Below are 19,635 nucleotides of genomic sequence, written 5' to 3'. Positions count from 1 at the left end.
ATTATATGTCCTTCTCCCTCCCTCCAAGTCAGTAAAAAAAAGAGGGAAGAATGGTGTGTAGTAATACTATTTTTCCAGAGTTGAAACAGTATGACCTAGAGCATCATTGACCCTCTTGACAGCTATCAGTTTCTGAAGAAAAGTTCCCCCTCTGTAGAGCAGTTTCTCAAGGAAAGTAAAAGCACTGTAAAGGTTTGAATTTTACTCGTATTTTGAACTGTAGATTTTGTAGTTAACAGAAATGGGAAAGTAAAGCTTGGACTCCTAGCTGACTCCTTCCCCCAGTAGTTTTACACTTTTCCAGTATTTGACATGTGTGAAAATGATTGTGTTCTCATTCATAAAGAAATATAACTCATGACTGGCCTGTGTTTTTATTTCTGTTGGCAGTGTGATAAATTCGAATGAAGTTTGTATTACTTTTCTATGCATTTGGGGTCAGAGAGCGTTCCATTAAATTCCATCTGATTAAATTCTTGGTCACTTTTTTGCTTAAGTCATCAAGATATGTTAAAAAGAATAAGTAATCCAGTAAGTCTAAGATCCTTAGATTTTCAGTTCCCAAAATATGTTGCCTGTCCCAAATTTCCAGTCATCGTCACCATCGTTTGATGAAATAAAGGGCGTTTTAAAATCAAGCAGAAAAGATAGGGGAAAGGGGTGAGTCATTCTCAAGAAAGAATAGGTTCTACAATAAGTGGAAACATGTATGTGTATAATGTGTTCTGTATTATCCAGTAAGGATATAATAAATAATGCCTCTTTTTGCTATGGACTTATGAAAGCTTTTTTGCTGAACCAGCAGTTGGGAAAATCTTGTATAAACAGAATAGCTGACTGCTTTGTTATTTGGTGGTTCTGGCAGGTCATAAAAACAAGCTTAGATTTGGTTTTAAAATCTAACCTTTTATTGTGCTGCCTATGTGTGTTTGAATTTTTCTCCCAAATCAAATAGGAAAAGTATCCCAAGTGTGAAGAAGTGATGAGTAGTGAACTCTGGTAGAGAAAAGTCCTGTTCTGTTTCTTTGTGCATACAACATTGATAGAGTACAATCTCTCAACCCTTTTGCTGCACCTAATCTTTAAGACTTTTGACAGTTGTACTAATTCTTCCTGATTGTTGTTAGGAATGAAAGCAATGTACCCTTTGTGTTCAATGAGGACACATTTCAAAAGTGGCTTAAAGTTTCTTTGTATAAAAATAAGCTTACAGAATAAAGATTTATTTAGCAAAACTGAATATTTTCCAACTTTTACGTATAACCTCAGTGTTCCTGTTCTTACAGTTTTACCAGAAGCTCCAAACCTTTAGTGTTTGGTTTCTAGCGAATTTCCATTTGAGTTAATGACCTTCAGAACCAGGCTTGCTTCTACTCTTTAAAAACCCTTTGTATTAACAAAGGATGTGTTTCTCGTTCAAGTTCTATTATTAAAATTGAAACACTTATTCACTGAAATTTCCCACAAAACACTGGAAACTACAGTTTTTGAAAGAATCTTTGGGCATCCTTGTTTGGAAAAACTGACAGTTGAATTGTCATACATACTGTGATGAAAAGGAACTCATACAGAAAAATATGAGTTCCTGTAGAAAAATATAGTTTTCCTACTTTAGGGGATAAAACTCTGGGGGCAAAAAGAGCCCAACCTAAAAGTTGAGAATTATGCTTTACTCAGGGACGTTTTTAAGGACCATAGTCCGTCAGGGCAGCCTCTCAGATAGCTCTGAGGAACTGTTCGAAACAAGCAAGGGAGGAACTCGGATACTCAGGAGTTTTTGCTAATTACAAAAGACAAACATCTCAAGTTAATGATTTTAGTGCTTTTCTATGGTTGGGAAGCTGGAGGAGTCTGGGCTCACTGAAATTATTTCTTTGAATATGTATCTTAACTATCCAGGGCCAGTATCCCGTTTTTCTCCATCCTGAATTCCTCTCAGGGCTCTCTATCCAGGCTGGCTACAGTGGCTAATGGCTGAATGGCAGACAACATTCTATTCTTTCTTGATTGAAATGGCAGGCAACTTTTTTTGGTACATGTTCTTTTGACTATTTAATCAGTAGGCCTGATTTAAACCATGTATTCATTTTCCTCAAGGCAGAAAAAACACACCCTAAGAGACTTGGGTAAGTATTTAGGGATTAATATGAGAAATTGGAAAGCCTAGAGAAGCAGGAGTGGGGGTCGTTTGCAGTTCCCTAAGGCTGACCTAAGCATGGTGAAACTGTAGCAGCTCCCCTTGCTGTGAAACCACACCACAGACTGCTTCCTGAGCAAGGAACTCATCAGTAACTTAAGATTTTCTAAACTATTTTTTTTACTACCTTTCTTAATTGATTTCTTGGGGCTTAATTTAAGTTGTGAGACTTCGCCCTTTCTCTTTGGTAAGTCTACGTGTTCAGATAGGCACACAGTATTATTCAAGAGTGATGACTCTAGAGCAGTGACAGCCCAGGTTTATTACTTACAGTCATGATGGATAAACTTAAAAATGATTAATGCTTAGTTCTTCTGCCTTCTCCAAATAGAAAAGAACGTCCTATATCATTAGGGATTTTCCCTTTACCTTCTGGAGACGGATTGCTTACGCCTGACACTCAGAAAGGTGGCGAGACCCCTGGATCAGAACAATGGAAATTTCAGGAATTAAGTCAACCACGTTCTCATACCAGTCTGAAGGTAAGCTTTCTCCTATGAAAATCTTCAGTTTGTTTTATAAGCTTTCTTATCCAAATTGAAGTGCTAGACAACCAGAAGAAAATGAAATAGTATGTGTACATTTTTTTTGGTAAAACTAATGCTTTTTTTAAATTGGAAATAAGTTCTTCCCAAAGAGTTCATTTTGTATTACTCATTTTTCAAGTTTTATAGGAAAACAGAGTCAAGCATCGTTACATCTTGATTGTCATACTAATGACCAACATTTCGATTTCATTTAGGCTGTTTCTATTTGATTTACATTATATGAATTTAGGATGGGGTGATCGGTGAACCTATGTTTTTAAGAATTGAAAATCATTGCCACCTAAAATCCTTGGTTCACTGCTGGGAAGCTTCACAATTTAATAGGGCTTTGCTTTAAAAAAAAAAACAAAAGGAAGTGGCAACCCACTCCAGTATTCTTGCCTGGAAAATTCCATGGATAAAGGAGCCTGGCAGGCTGCAGTCCACAGGGTCCGTAGTAAAGAGTCGGACACGGCTGAGTGACAGCAAAACAACTTCCTCAACACCTTCATAAAGCAATATCCAAAAGTGAAGTGTGTTTAGCTAAAAAGGCCTGGTGTTATTATATTCTTGACCAAGAACTTGTTACAAAATAATTTGTAAATATAAATACTAATATATTCTAAGAGTGGAGATGTACTAATAATTAAAAATATTTGAAGTGTACTAATAATTAAAAATATATGAAGTTATAGTCTATATCTTATAAAGTGGAATATTTATAAAGGGAACTGATTATAAAGGAACCTTGTTACATTAGTATATCTACTCTGTCATAAAACAAACAGACCACCTAAATGAATACAGTTGAGTTACTTACATCTCTCTCTCTCTTTTCTGGTCTCTTTCTCCAAATTACTTATCATGGCTTAAATACTCAGATAACTCTTTTTTTTTTTTTTAATTTGTTTTTAATTTATTTGGCTGCACTGAGTCTTAGTTGTGACACACAGGGTATTTAGTTGTGGCATGTGGGTCTAGTTCGCTAAGAATAGACCCAGGCCCCTGCACTGGAAGCTCAGATTCTTAGCCACTGGAGCATCAGGGAAGTCCCCTTAGATAGCTCTTATGATACCTCTAAAATATGAAGTCATTTACTTATTTATTTTGTTTCTCTCCACTAAGAATGTAAGATCCATGCGGTTTATTTACTGCCATGTCCCTAGCACTTAGAAAAGGTGCCTAGCACGTAGTGGTCTCTCAGAACATGTTTGTCAAATGAATTATTTGTTTTAGGTGTTAGAAAGATTCTTTTGACATAATGTAAATAGTCTGTTTCTCAGCTCTAGTAAGTAGAGGCATTTAGAACCATTTCATTGATCTTTGAAATGTGCTCAAAACAGTAAGAAGTAAATAAATATTTCATAGCTTTGCTCCCACTGCAAACTATTTTTAACAGTAGGCCTAACTTCACGTTTTTTCCATTCTCTGACTAGTTATAAAGTGATTAACAGATGGATTTGAACAGGGGAGTTGGGTCCTCCCTAGGGATACTAAGGTATGTATTCCCAAGAGAGGTTTTTAAAATGAAATCCAGTCTGTTTCTACTGTGGACATGGAGCCAGTAAATGAGATAAAGGCTTAACAGGACTTCCCCTGGTGGTCCAGTGGTTAAGAATCCACCAGCCAATGCAGGGGAAGTGGATTAGACTCCTGGTTTGGGAAGATTCCACATGCTGTGGGGCAGCTAAGCCTATGTACCACAACTGCTGGAGGTCATGCGCCATAACTCCTGAAGCCTGTGCGCCCTAGAGTCCATGCTCTGCAACAATAGAAGCTATCACCATGAGAAACCTTCACACTGCAATTAGAGAGTAGCCCCTGCTTGCTGCACTAGAGAAAGCCCACGTGTAGCAGCAGACCCAATGCAGCGTCTCCCCCCACCCCAAAAGGGATAAGTTTGTGAGATATGTCTCATAATCAGGACATATTTTACTATTTACTTAAGTCTTTGTTATTAATCAGATGTCTTTTTCTAACTTTGCAAAAGCCTGGGAGTTGGGTTTAGAGTTCACATGTAGATTGCATTAAACAAACACACTAGTCTTGGTTTCCATGTCTGACAGAAGTGGGACTAGACCATCTCTATTGTAATGTGTTTTACAACTTTCATTTTTCTAAGAACTTTGAGGATGACCTAGCTCTATTAAGAGTATGCTCGTAATATTAATTTTACTGGCACTTTTTTTGTGTGAAATAAGGTTAAGGTGAAAATGTTGTGTGAGAAAACCAGGGAAACTATGGCAGAAGAATGGCAGTAAAGGAGATTTGGCCATGATTATAAATTTATGGACCTTTTTTGTTGCTTTATTGCAGATTTCTCCCTGTGAGAGAGTTGTAGTCAACAAGGTTATATCTTCAGGTATACTATACCATTTAATGTAAGGAACTTGAGCATCTGTAGATTTTGGTAAACACAGGGAGTTCTGGAACAATCCCCTGCAGATAACAAGGGATAACTGTAATGGAATATCTGCCAAGACTGGTGCACCTAGAAAATATACATGTTGTTCTTAAAAAACTTAAAAAGAAGTATTTGTACATATTTATTCCTTGTTTATTGTATTTTTGTTAGGAAAATCAACAGATAAATAAATGGAAGCATGGAGTTTCAAGTAGTGTTACGTACTGTTTTTATAAAACAAAGTAAAGGGCTAGAGAATAGTAGTAAGAAGGGGTAGCTAAGGAATTTCTCTTGGAAGTGGTAACTTGTGCCCTGAAAAGAAGATGTACAGGCATGGAAAGGTCCAGAGGAATATGTGTTTCAGGATGGTCAAATAGCATCTGTAAAGACCTCAAGGTGGGGACAGACTTTAGCATGGTTGAAGAATGTGGTTTTTTTTTTCTGTTCATCCTATTCCTCTGAGACTTTAATTCTACTTACTGCAACAGTGTGCCTTTTTTTACAGTTATCCAAAATATCCATCTTTCTAAACATGAAAAATTCCCATTCCCTTGCTACGTTGTAGCAGCATTTGATACATTTGAATACTCTCTGCTTCTTGAAATGTTTTTTTTTCACTTTGCTCCCAGGATACTTCTCCCCAGGCCCTCCAACCCCCCAGTCTCTGGTATTCTTCACAGGTCCTTTTCCTTTGCTGATTTTGGACTTCTAAATGTTGGAGTTCTCTAGGGCTTAAAACTCAGCCCTCTGCTCTACTTAATCTAGGTAACTCAAGTTTCATGTCTGTAAGTACCATCCACCCATCAGCTTTCAGAAATTTTAATCTCTGACCTTTCTCGAACTCCACACGTTTGCATCCAGTTGCTTTTCTTTATAGTTTTCCCACATACGCATTTGTGTCCTGCTCAGGTTAACCACCAGTAGAAGTACTCTGTCAAGGCCAATCTAAATGCCACAGCTTACATTGAAGCTTCACCTGACACCTTTTTGATGGTCCTCAAATCTAGTTTAGAGATCAGTTTAAAGCTGAAAGCAGAAGAGTATTATACTGTATCACTAACAGAAATTTTTGACTGGGGGGCTTCTGGTGAAATTGGTAAAAAGGAACTTCTTACGTTAAATGACGTTTTCTGTTGAAAATGTATTATAAAAATGCTAAGGCTGGGGGCTTCCCTGGTGGCTCAGTGGTTCATGCCTAATTGGAGATGTGAATGGGGGAGCAGATATACTAGGTATGATAGTTTATCTGAAATAGTATAATACTGTTTTAAAAATTGATTTTTAAAATGACTTAACCAAACATTTCTTTAAAATGTTCCTAACTGGGACTTCCCTGGTGGTTCCGTGGTAAAGAATCTGCCTGCCAATGCAGGTGTCACGGGTCTGATCCCTGATCTGGGGAGACCCCACATGCTGTGGAGCATCTAAGCCTATGTGCCACAACTGCTGAGAGCCCAGGAACCATAACTGCTGAGCCCACGTGCCACAGCTGCTGATGCCCTTGCCCCCTAGAGTCTGTGCTCTACCACAAGAGATGCCACCACAGTGAGAATCCTGCGCACTGAAACTAGAGGGGAGCCCTTGCTTGCTGCAGCAGGAGAAAAGCCCAGATAGCTCAAGACTCAGCAAAGCCCAAAAATAATAAGTAAATAAGTAAAAATTAAAAAGCTAAGGCTGGAAATGGTCAAAAATGTTAAGGTAAGGTTGTTCCTCCAACTGAATTATATTCATGAAAAAAGGAAATAGTATGTAGGTTACTCAAGAAGTAAGTAGCTGTGGTTGGAGGAAAGTAAAAGGATATCTTGACTTGCCAGGGTACAGGGAAAAGTACTCTTAGAATGGGACATTCATGGTGATGGCTGATCAGGGCTCTCTCACTTAAACAGGCCTCTTGCTGTAGGGTTGATGGCCAGTCCTAGTGTCTGAGTGATTTCCTGGGTCCAGCAAAGGGATCAGATTTCCAGACTCATTTTCCACTCTACCTTCATTGACCAAGCAGCTGCCAAGACCAGAGGCCACCTCTCCTAATACCTGGCAAAATAGAGGCAGTATTGCCTCACAATTTGATTGCTTCTCTGAGGTACCCACCAGTGTATTTGGGGAGAAGCTTCGAGAACAAGTTGAGGAGGGACTGTCCTTCTGTGTATTAGATTGGAGAGGTTCCACAAAAGAAATCTGCATGTCATGAAGGAGGCAATGATTCAGGCAGATAAAGTAGCTGCTGAGATTACTAGGAAGCTGGAGAAACAGAAGAAACACTTGAATAAGGAAAAGAAAAGGCTGGCTGTGATTGCCCTGGCATCTTCAGAAAACAGTAGTGCCCCAGAGGAATGAGGAGACAAGTAAAAGACTCCAAAAGAAGAAAAAGCAAAAGTCTGAGGAGGCTCCCTGGGAGAATGGAATGGAAGACCCATCTTATTACCTCCAAATCCAAGAAAAAGAAATCTTTTTCCAAGGAGGAGCTAGTTAGTAGCAATATTGAAGAGACAGCTGACTGTAGAAGTCTTTCCAAGTTTTCCCAAAGAGGAATCAGTTAATGACCCTGAAGAGTCAGGAAACGAGGGTCCCCCCCAAAAAAGAGGAAATTCTCTTCCAAGGCGCACCCACTCAGCAGTAGACTTTAAGAGGCTTCTGCTAGCAATAACAGAAAGTGAAAGTCACTCAGTCCTGTCCGATTCTTTGCGACCCCATGGACTGTACAGTCCATCGAATTCTCCAGGCCAGAATAGTGGAGTGGATAGCCTTTCCCTTCTCTAGGGGATCTTCCCAACCCTGGGACTGAACCCAGGTCTTCCAGATTGCAGGCAGATACTTTACCGGCTGAGCCACAAGGGAAGCCCAAGAATACTGGAGTGGGTGGCCTATCCCTTCTCCAGCAGATCTTCCCGACCCAGGAATTGAACCAGGGTCTCCTGCCTTGCAGGTGGATTCTTTACCAACTGAGCTATCAGGGAAGCCCCTTTACAAACTGAGCTATCAGGGAAGCAAGAATGGTGGCTCCAAGAAAAAGGAAAAGCTCCAAAAACTATCCCAGAAAAGTTAGAATGGACATTTTCCTAGTGAGGCATAACTTGCAGAGATATTTCCCTGCGCATCCTCTAGAGCCCTATAAAATTAAAAACAAGCCAACAACAACAAAAATGGGACAGACTGGGTTGTTTGTGTGCTTAGAAGAAGAGTCCAATGTAAAAAGAAATTGAAAACAAGGGAATGAAGGAAGATGAATAATACATCAGAATTGCAGAGGAAGGGCCAGGGGAAAGGGATCACATATACCACCTGCCATTAAAATCTACTTTACTGATAGGACACCTCACTTTGTCCTAATCTCTTGCCATTACAAGCAGTGCTGAGTTGAATAAACCTTGTACATAATTTTGTGCTGGTATTTATAGTTCCCATAAGTGGGATTCCTGAATCAAAGCCCATATATCAGATTTTGCTAGATATCACCAAATTGCCTGCCAAGGGATGGTAGCCATTTGTGTTCTCACCAGCTGTGTTGTGTAAGTTCTTCATTGCTTTACAAGTTTAGAATTCAGATATCTCTCCCTTGTGCCCATATATAGAAAGAGAACAAAATGTTTTAAATATTGAAAATATGCTATACATAAAATTGTCACAGTTTTTAGACCTTGGTTGGTATCACTTTGGCAGTGATTTCATAGATCCCATCTAGTTTCACGTGTACGCGTATGTATGTGTATATGCAGCTGTGCATGGATATGCACCTGCACATGGCTAAGACATGCGGATGTGCAAATCTGTATATGTATCCAAAAAGGTTATTAGTTTTCATTTTAAGAGTCTCCTAGGTTGTTGGTTATTCATGGAATGTGACTTTTAAAACGGAGAAAAAACAATTTTAGCTAAAAGCAATTGGGTTGGTACCTACTTACGAAAGTTTTAGAGTTCTTTTAAAACTGCATGACTTGAACTACTTGAGTGGAGCTTCTGTGAGAAGGTCTTGTTAGCAGGGTTTGGTGTATAAAGCCAGCAGTCAATGCGTGCTGCATTCTTCAGAGGATGTGCTTAGCATGCAAAACGAAAAATGCCTGAACAGAGCCAGCATTCTTGTTTAGAAGAATTTTCCATCCTCCTCCATTTATGTTTAGTCGTTCCTATTTCTTGAGTTTTCCCAAGCTTGAATCTTTGTAGTAGTTAAACCTTACCCTTGTGTCTTCTGTGATTAAAAATCCTGTCGTAAAATGCATGTATGATTTTACATTTCAAAACAGTTAATGCTCTTGGTTGTTTTTTGTTTTTTTTTTAACATTTCGTTTTTAGACATTTTAGACTTAGAGAGAAGTTGCAAAAACAGTACAGAGGGAACGATACCCATCACCTGCCATCCACCAATATTAACTAACCACGATAAGATGATTAAAACTAAAAAATTAACATTGGTACAATACTATTAGCTGAACTACAGACTTTTATTCAGATTTTGCCAATTTTCTCACTAGTGTTCTTTTTTGGTTCCAGGATCCAGTCCAGGATCCCACATTGCATTGAGTTATGTTGCCTCAGTCCCTTCTAATATGTGAGCTTCTCAGTCTTTGCTTGTCTTTCATGACCTTCAAGCTGAAAGAATACTGGTTGGTTATTTTGTAGACTGTCTGTAAATTTGGGCTTCTCTGATGGTTTCTCATGGTTAGATTGAGGCTATATGTTTTTAATAAGGTTGCTACAGAAGCAGCATGCTGTAATGGTGATGTTAACCTTGATTGCTTGGTTCATCTAGTGTATGTTGGATTTCTCCACTGTAAAGTTATTGTTTTTCTCTTTATAATTTGATTAATAAATATCTTGGTGGATATATTTTGAGACTGTGCTGATATCCTGTTTCTCAAACTTTCATTTACTGATTTTAGTACCCATCAGTGACTCTTAGCTACAATAATCATTACTGTGGTGTTCTCATGCTTATTTTCTATTTTCTTCATTCTGCATTTATTAACTGGAATTCTTTGGGAAGGGAGAGCTACTCATTCCCTCCTTTCTTTCCTTGTTTGAACTAATAGATATTATTTTATTCTGTAGGTTATCCAACACTGTTACAGTAAGTCCCATACATACGAACAAGTTCCATTTTCAAAGCACCTTCCTAAATCCAATTTTAAGTCTGACAAAGTTAGCCTAGTTACCCAACTAACACAACAGTCAAATGGTACTGTGCTGTAACAGGTTTATAAATACTTTTCACACAAATAAAAACAAACACAGAAAATAAAGAAAACTTTTTAATCTTACAGTACAGTACCTTTAAAAGTATAGTAGTACAACAGGCAAGAAGAGTTGCTGACTAGAGGAGGGAGAGAAGATGGGAGATGGTGGAGCTGAAAGATCGTCAGCAGTAGGAGACTCCCAATTTCACTCATACCTGACATTGATGGAATGCACGTTCTCATTTTTGCAAGTTCGAAACTTGCAGTTTTGTGTGTAGGGTACTTACTGTATTTATTTTGTTGTTCAAATGGTTTCAGCTTAGGACATTAGGAGCTCTTTCAGGAGCCATCCTAATACCCTTTATGCCCATACTCTTCTGAGTCCTTCCTTCCTGACACCACCAGATGCTCCAGGCTCTTGTATTTTCCCTGTACCTGCTGTGCAATTGACTGCTTCTCAAAGAAACCCTAGTTCTGTTTATTGGAGAAAATATTTAGGAACCAAGATCTAGGCGCTAAATGTGCTTATGGATTGGAATGTGATTGCTTCTAGGCCCTTTCTTCCTTTGATCCTTATGTTGGGTTTTTCCATTGGTTCATATTATACATTATTTTTCCTTTGGATTTTTATATGAGTATTTACAGTAGAGTAAAATAAAAATAGTTTTAAGAAAAATGGATTATTTGTTATAATATTTTATGTTTTGCTTGAGATTATTAATAGTAAATAATACTCAAATTAAGACTTATTTATTAATAATTGAGGCTTATTTAATGAGTTATTAAATTATTGCTTATTAAAACTTATTTAATAAGTCTCTTAATCTGGCAAAGAAACCAGACAGCCAAGTCCAGAAAGCAGTGAGTCCCAAACAAGATGTCCCAAGCCACAGTTAAAATGTCAGAAGATCCCACATGCCTCATAGCCAAAAACCAGAGTATAAACAACAGAAGCGGGCTTCCTGGTGGCTCAGTGGTAAAGGATCTGCCTTCCAATGCAAGAGACACAGGTTCGATCCCTGGGCCGGGAAGATCCCACATGCTTTGGAGCAGCTAAGCCCACAACCACTGGGCTTGTGCTCTGGAGCCCGGGAGCTGCAACTACTGAAGCCCGTGTGCCCTGAAGCCCGTGCCCCACAACGAGGGAGGCCACTGCAGCGAGAGGTGCACACAGCAGCTAGAGTGGCCCCACATGCCGCAACTGGAGACATCCCGCACTGCACTGAAGACCCAGCAGAGCCCCCCAGAAGAATTGTGATGGAGGGTTATCTTTTTTGCTTTTACGGTGCTGACAAGATTCTGACTCCTGTTCTAAGTGCAGCTTACTCAGATGTATTCAGTTTGTGAAAATTGAGCTGTACACTTGTGGTATGTGAACTTACTTGTACGTGTATAATGCTTCAGTTTTTTACCAAAAAAATCTCTCTTTTAGTGTCTTTCCCCTCCCTCGAGGCAACTTCTATAACCAGTTTCTTGTGTCCTTCCTGAATTATTTTAAGCATATGAAAGCTTACATCTTTTTTTTTTCCCTACAAGTACTGTATGAATCACACTTCACTTTACTTTTTTTCTCCCTTTCACTTTATATGTCTTGTGAATTGCTCAATTTCTGCTTTTTTTTTTTTAATTGATCTGGGAGCATCCTCCTAGCTCTGAATTACAAAATTGGAGGCCTAAAAGAGAAGCAGTTCTCAAAGACATCATGCTGAATGATGGAAGTCTTAGATAAAAGAATACATGTTCTGTGGTACCAACTATATGAAGTTTTATATAATGGAAAATGAATGTATGGTCGGGACAAAATTAGAACAGTAGTTGTCTCTGGTGGGATGTGAGTGGGATTGACTAAGAAAGGGCCTGAGGGAAATATCTAGGATGATGGTAATGTACTGTATCTTGATAGGGGGTTGGGTTAGACAGATGGGTGCGTATGTCAACACTCAGCAAAATACAGTTTGTGCATTTTATGTAAGTTTAACTCAAAAATACGTAAAACAGATACTGAGCTCTAGTTGATGACACGTGTGCTGAAATGTTTAGGGCTGAAGTGTATTGGTGATGACAGTGTCTTTGAAATGCATCTTGGACTGGTAGAAAGGTGGGTAGTTATGTGATAAAGAATAGTAAAGAGTAGAATAGTAAAATGCTAATGGGTAGAAACGAGGGATGAGTATGTGGGTGTTCACTGAAAAATTCTAAAAGTAAAATATTGGGAGGAAAGAGAAAGCAAGCAAGCTGGGTATTGCCTGGACAAAACATGATGAACCATTTTAAAGTATACAGTCAGGTGGCGTTTAGTGCATTCGCAATGTTGTATAACCACCGCCTCTCTCGTTTCAAAGCTTCATCACCATTGAGACTTTGATTAGAGGTTACATTTATTCCTAAGTATTTTATTCTTTTTATGCTATTGTAAATGGAGTTGTTTTCTTAATTATCTTCTTGGATTGTTTGTTGCAACTGATTTTTGTGTGTTGATTTTGTATCTTGGAACTTTGCTGAATTCATTTATTAGCTTTAACTTTGTGTGTGTAATCTTTAGGGTTTTCTCGATATAAGATCGTGTTGTCAGTGAATAGAAATAATTTTACTTCTTCTTTTCTGATTTGAACGCCTGTCTGTTTGCTCTGCCTACAACCTCTAATATAATATTTACTGAAGTGGCAAAAGTGGACATTGTCCCTAATTCTAAGGGGAAACTTAGTCTTTTACCACTGAGTATGTTTTTAGCCATGGTTTTCATATATGGCTTTCATCATAGTGAGTTTCTTTCTGTTTCTCGTTCACTAAGTGTTTTTATTGTGAAAAGATGTGGAATTTTGTCATTCTGTTATTGCATCAATTGAGATGATTTGGGGTTTTTTTCCTTCATTCTATTAAGGTGACATATCACATGGATTAATTTTTGTCTGTTGACCCATTCTAAAATTCCAGGAATAAATCCCATTTGATCATAGTGTATAAACCTTTTAATGTACTGCTTTGGTTTGCTTGTGTTTTGTTCAGTACTTCTATGTCAGTAGTTGTAAAGGATATTTGTAATTTTCTTGTAGTGTCTTTGCCTGTCTTTGGTATCAGTGTAAAAGTTTTCAAAATATATGCTGGGATGCAAAAAAAAATGGATTATATGTTGTAATTTTTTTTTGGTTTCCTTGGGACAGAGCATAAGGAATATTATTTAATATTAATATTAAATAATTGTTATTTAATAATTCTCAAATTAAGACTTATTTAATAATTGAGACTTATTTATAAATCTCAAAATACATCCAGCAATAATTGAATAATATTAAATAATAATACAAATGTATTACTTTAGCTGCACCGGTCTTTGTTGCTGCCCCGGCTTTCTGTAGCTGTGGCGAGCGTGGTAGCGCACAGGCTTCTCGTTGCCGTGGCTTCTCTAGTGGCGGATCAGCGGCTGTAGAGCATGGAGGCTCCATAGTTGCAACACGGGCTCTAGAGTGTGGGCTCAGTAGTTGTGGTACATGGACTTAGTTTCCCCATGGCATGTGAAATCGTCCCAGAGTAGGGATCAAACCCATGGCCCCGGCAGTGGCAGGCAGATTCTTAACTACTGCACCACCAGGCAAGTCCTTAACTTCAGTTGTTATTTACCAACTTTCCCACTCAGGTATATCCTTATTTGATAACTTCAGGAATCATCCACAGCTGACAATGGGGGTTTAAAGGGAAAACTGAGTTAAGATTTACTCTTCTTAATATTTTGGTACTTTCCCATTCATTCATTCATTCATTTTTATTGAGGTATAACTGACAACATTATAAGATTCATACTTAAAAGGGAAGGCCCTTTTAAACTCTTGCGTAGAAAAGATGCAGTAGATTAGTTCTTTTTTACTGGGTGTTAATGTTAATAAATAAGATTTTCTCCCCCCCTCTTTTTGGCATATTTATTATGTTGTGTGTTGACCCAGATGCTTGCTTGTGTATGTTGAGAATGGAAACTAGTAAAACTTGATTGGTTAAAAATAACACTGTTAAAAATGATGGTATTTAAACCTTATATTTCTAATGTGACTTCTTTTGTAGTAATTGGCACATGCATATTTATTACTATTGATATTTAATGTTTAAACAAACTCTTAGGAAAATAGCTTTAAGTATTTTCTGTTGAAGAAAAATTACTTTGCTTTTTACATTAAAAAACTTTGATACCTACTGGGTCACAAACAATGCCAGATGCTAGAAATGTAAAGTTGATCTGAGATCACATATTTTATAAAGCAGGCTTAGTAATTCTTTTAAAAGGTTATATTAATAAGGTTTCACAATCAAATATATTGAATCTAGAGTAAAAAATGTAAATTCCATTCCTTCCCCTCAGTTATTGGTGTATCCTCAGTTGGTATATTCTTCATGCTCCTTTCTTCACATCTGCACATGAAAAGTGAAAGTAAAAGTTGCTCAGTCGTGTCCGACTCTTTGTGACCCCATGGATTATACTGGAGTGGGTAGCCTTTCCCTTCTCCAGGGGATCTTCCCAACCCAGGGATCAAACCCAGGTCTCCCACATTGCCAACCCAGGGATTGAACCCAGGTCTCCCACATTGCGATCAGATTCTTTACCAGCTGAGCCACAGGGAAGCCCAAGAATATCAGCGTGAGGAGCCTATCCCTTCTCCAGGGGATCTTCCCAACCCAGGAATCGAACTGGGGTCTCCTGCATGGCAGGTGGATTCTATCAGGGAAGTCTATATTGCACATAGATAATACATACTCATATATGTCTTTGTAAGATAAATGAGTTTATGCTCTTTTAAGTATTTCCTGCAGCTTTTTGTTTTCCATTTTGAAGTACATATTCACAATCTTTTCGTTTTTATTTAGAGTTATTTACCTAGCTTTTGATGAAATGTTAGTTGAGAAGAGTTAAAGATGAGAATCCAAAATCAAAGCTCGTGTAAACAGATATTAAAGGAGATGCAGTCTGGTTTGTACAAAGTGAATCATGCGGTGGTATATTAAATGGAATATCATCCAACCTTATAAAAAAATCTTGCCAGTTTTGATAACATGGTTAGACCTAGAGGGTATACGCCAAGTGAAAAAAATCAGTCAGTGAAAGACAAATACCATGTGATTTCTGTCATATGTGGAACCTAAAAACACAAAGCAAAATGAACAAACATAAAACAGAAGCGGACTCATAGGTACAGAGGACAAATTGAAGTTTCCGGAAGGGAGTAGGGTGTGAGGAGATGAGTGAAATAGGTGAGGGAGATACAAAGCTACATTCATAGAATAAAGAATTCAAAGAGATATAATGTACAGCATGGGGAATACAGTCAATAATATTGCAATAACTTTGTATGGCAACAGTTGTTACTTAGACTTGGTGGTCATTTTCTAATGTCTAAAAATACCAAACCACTGTATTATACACATGAAACTAATATAATGTTGTAAGTCAGTTATGTTTCATTTAGAAAAAAATGAATCTTTTCTTGTTCATCTGTACTTTTTTGGGTCGGAACTAAGAGAGTGCAGCACAGCTATATTTTAGACTTTCAAAAAGACTGATGGATTTCCAGACTAAGAATATTTAAAACTTGAAGTTGTTTTCTGTTTAAGAGAAACACTGTTGTCTCAAAGAGGGCAAATGTACAAGTAGAGAATATAAGTAAATAAGTGTTTTTTGAGAAAGGATTTGAATCTTGGTCACCCTTTAATTATTAGTGTTCTCTATCAGTTTCAGAAATGATAGGGGGTGAGGCAGGAGGAAAAAGAGTGTGTTTAGCATTTCCAAGTATGCTGCTGCTGCCGCTGCTGCTGCTAAGTCGCTTCAGTCGTGTCCGACTCTGTGCAACCCCATAGATGGCAGCCCACCAGGCTCTGCCGTCCCTGGGATTCTCTAGGCAAGAACACTGGAATGGGTTGCCATTTCCTTCTCCAGTGCATGAAAGTGAAAGTGAAGTCATTCAGTCATGTCCAGCTCTTCACGACCCCATGGACTGCAGCTTGCCTGGCTCCTCCATCCATGGGATTTTCCAGGCAAGAGTACTGGAGTGGGGTGCCATTGCCTTCTCCGCCAAGTATGCTAAATTGGAATATTTACTATGTTAATTACTCAAGATGATTAGGATACATTTCAAGAAGATTTCTCTTTTGAGGGGATTCCTTGGTAGCTCAGCTGGTAAAGAATCCACCTGAAGTGCAGGAGACCCTGGTTCGATTCCTGGGTTGGGACGATCCGCTGGAGAAGGGATAGGCTACCCACTCCAGTATTCTTGGGCTTCCCTGGTGGCTCAGATGGTAAAGAATCCGCCTGCAGTGCAGGAGACCTGGGTTCTATCCCTGAGTTGGGAAGATCCCGTGGAGAAGGAAACTTACTCCCACTCTACTATTATGGCCAGAAGAATTCCATGGACTGTGTAGTCCATGGGGTCACAAAAGTCCAACACAACTGAGTGACTTTTGCTTCAGTTCATTTGGGTCTTTGTTGCTGTTTGGGCTTTTCTTTAGTTGCAGCAAGCAGGGGCTAGTTATGTTGTGTGGGCTTCTCATTGTGATGGCTTCTTTTGTTGCAGAGCATGGACTCTAGAGCATAGGTTCAATAGTTGTGGCTTGGGCTTAGTTGCTCTGTGGCATGTGGGATCTTCCTGATCAGTCTCTCCTGCATTGGCAGGCGGATTCTTTACCACTGAGGCACCAGGGAAGCCTTTATGAATAGAAAAAACGGTTAAGTGATAAACTGCTTATTGACAAAGTATAGGGTAAGATAGGACCCAAGTGGTGGCTTTTGAGTCATGATATGGCTTAAAATAGAGACTTAAAGGAGGTGATTTTAAGTCAAAACAAAACCCCCAAACCCTGGTTTGAACAAAGTAGAAAATAGAGATGGACCTTGTTATCCTGAGAGGTAGCACAAGCCAAAGATACTTAGACATATGCTGACACCTAGTAAATATATGAATTTTTTTCTCTTTTATAATATTTCCCTATTCCCAGGTCAGAACTAGCCCTGAACCTCTGAAGGCTATAGAACAGGAGGTGAGAATGGGCTTTCAAAACATTTTGCAAAAAGTAGATGAAAGTGATTAACTTTTGGTTACTTCCTCAACTGCCGCTCTCTAGATATCAAATGCTCAATTTGGAAGACTACTGATGTTATTCACTGAGTGAGTGAAAGTCTCTCAGTCATGTCTGATTCTTTGTGACCCCGTGGACTACACAGTCTATGGAATTCTTCAGGTCAGAATACTGGACTGGGTAGCCTTTCCCTTTTCCAGGGGATCTTCCCAACCCAGGGATCAAACCCAGGTCTCCCACATTGCAGGCGGATTTTTTTTTACCAGCTGAGCCACCAGGGAAGCCCACTGAAATGAAAGAAAATTATTTCTTCTACAGCGGTTGCTAGGGCTTTACTGTAATCTATAAAGGAGAGAATAGAATAAGTAAATCCTATGGAAGTTCAGCTTATTTCTCTTTATACAGCTCTGGGTAAGAAGACTTCTATGTTTGCACAAATACCATCCTCGGGGCAGAACATACACAACTTGAAAGTATCCTGGAGACAGCCTAGTAAGTCATTTCACCATGGGCTGCCTCTCTAGTTAAACAGATTTGTTTAGTGCCTGTCGGGGCACCATTCAGCAAACATCATTTGAGAGCCTACTTCATGTCAGGCTTGATATGCTAGGCACTGGGGATATAAGGGCAAAATAAGACTGTATCCTACCCACTAGATCAGGGTTAACCAGGGTAAGGCCATCACCTGGTTCATAACAGTGGAACCAGTATCATTTTCAGAAATATCTTCAGAAGTAGGTCATCTATGCCTCTGTTTTAATAAGCTAAATTTTTTTGAACCTATAGTATAACACAGAGCTAGACTTATTTCATCTTAGTGGTTCTTAGTGTTTCTTTGGGTCACGGATTCCTCTAGGAATCAGATTAAAGTTATGAAGCTCTCTAGAAAATACATGTATACACAGAATTTTGTGATTTGTTTGTCTTTTGCTTAGATTAGGCTTAAAATCTTTGACACTAAAGACAGGTTTATATAGCAGAGTTTCTTGCCCTCTTTTTTAGCTTATTTCAGAGGAAATCAGGCAAGCTACTTAAGAAAACACTATATTAGAACATTTCTAAATTGTCCTTAATTGACTATTTTATAGTTGTGAACTTACTTTATAGTCTCTCTGAATATAACTAGCAATGGGGCAATGGCAAATAATATGTGACATGTATATTCTATACAGTACTGGGTATGTGAGACATTGATGAATGGAACAGTAGAAAGTATTTTGTAAAGGTGTGTAGACTTCTAGCCTGATATCTAAAACCAGTAGAAAAATAGCACAAAGACCAGATTGTTTTCACCATGGTATCTCAAGTGAAGCTAAAATTAATGGCACCTGTTCTCTTTTTTCCCCTCATTCTCTTTTTTTTGTATGTGTGATTTAAAAAAAAAAGTTTACTGTTGTAACCATTTTAACTATACACTTCAGTAGTGTTAAGAATATTCATATTATTGTGAAACAGATTGCTAGAGCTTTTTTATCTTGCACATCTGAAGCCGTATACTCATTAAACTCCTCTTTCGGTCCCTCCCCTCAGCACTGTCAACTACCACTCTACTTAGTGTTTCTATGAATGTGACCACTTTAGATACCTCATGTAAGTGAAATCATCTTGTATTTGTTTTTTTGTGAGTAGCTTATTTCACTTAGCATAATATCCTCAAGATTGATCCATACTGTGTCAAGGAAATCACAGGATTTCCTCCCATTTTAAAGCTGAATAATATTCCATTGTGTGTATACATATATATACATACATATATATATATATTTATACACCATATTTTGTTTATACATTTCATCCCTTGTTGGACATTTGGGTCGCTTCCACTTGTTGATTACTATGAATAGTTCTGCTGTGAATGTGAGTGTGTAAATCTCTCTTTGAATCCCTGTCTCCAAATCTTTTGGTTTTATAAGCAGAAGGGGTAGTGCTGGATCATATGGTGTTTCTATTTTTAATTTTATAAGGAAATGTTATACTGTTTTCCATAGCAGTTGCACCATCATATCACCCCACCAGCAGTACACAGGGGTCCTAATTTCTTCGCATCTCACCAGGACTTGTTATCTTGCACAGCACTTGTAGTTACAGCACTGGAACCCCAAGTCCGATTCCTTCATTTTGTGGGCATTGTTTAGTGACTTGAAAGCCTATAATAGAGTTTCTTAAAGATTGAAAGACTTTGAGTGGCGTTACAAAACAAGTACATTTGTTAGAGACTTGACCGCCCAGGGAGTCTCCACTTGCGTCACCTACACGTGTCATTGAAGAGGACGTCTTAATGGCGTC

General features: G+C 38.4%; 1 protein-coding gene across 6 annotated transcripts in view; it reads left to right on the top strand.

Moving 5' to 3' along the window:
• The window catches only part of SPAG9 (sperm associated antigen 9), a 152,316-nt gene that overhangs the window by 72,558 nt on the left and 60,123 nt on the right, over window positions 1–19,635 (top strand). For all 6 annotated transcript variants that reach the window (XM_010842846.1, XM_010842843.1, XM_010842845.1 and 3 more), the window contains one exon: window positions 2,529–2,679. In XM_010842846.1, coding sequence (XP_010841148.1) covers window positions 2,529–2,679 — 151 coding nt within the window. The remainder of the gene's footprint in view (window positions 1–2,528; window positions 2,680–19,635) is intronic.

This window comes from Bison bison, unplaced genomic scaffold (genome assembly GCF_000754665.1).
Source record: "Bison bison bison isolate TAMUID 2011002044 unplaced genomic scaffold, Bison_UMD1.0 scf7180017864180, whole genome shotgun sequence".
Taxonomy (NCBI): Eukaryota; Metazoa; Chordata; class Mammalia; order Artiodactyla; family Bovidae; genus Bison; species Bison bison.
This window is presented reverse-complemented; position numbering and strand designations above follow the sequence as displayed.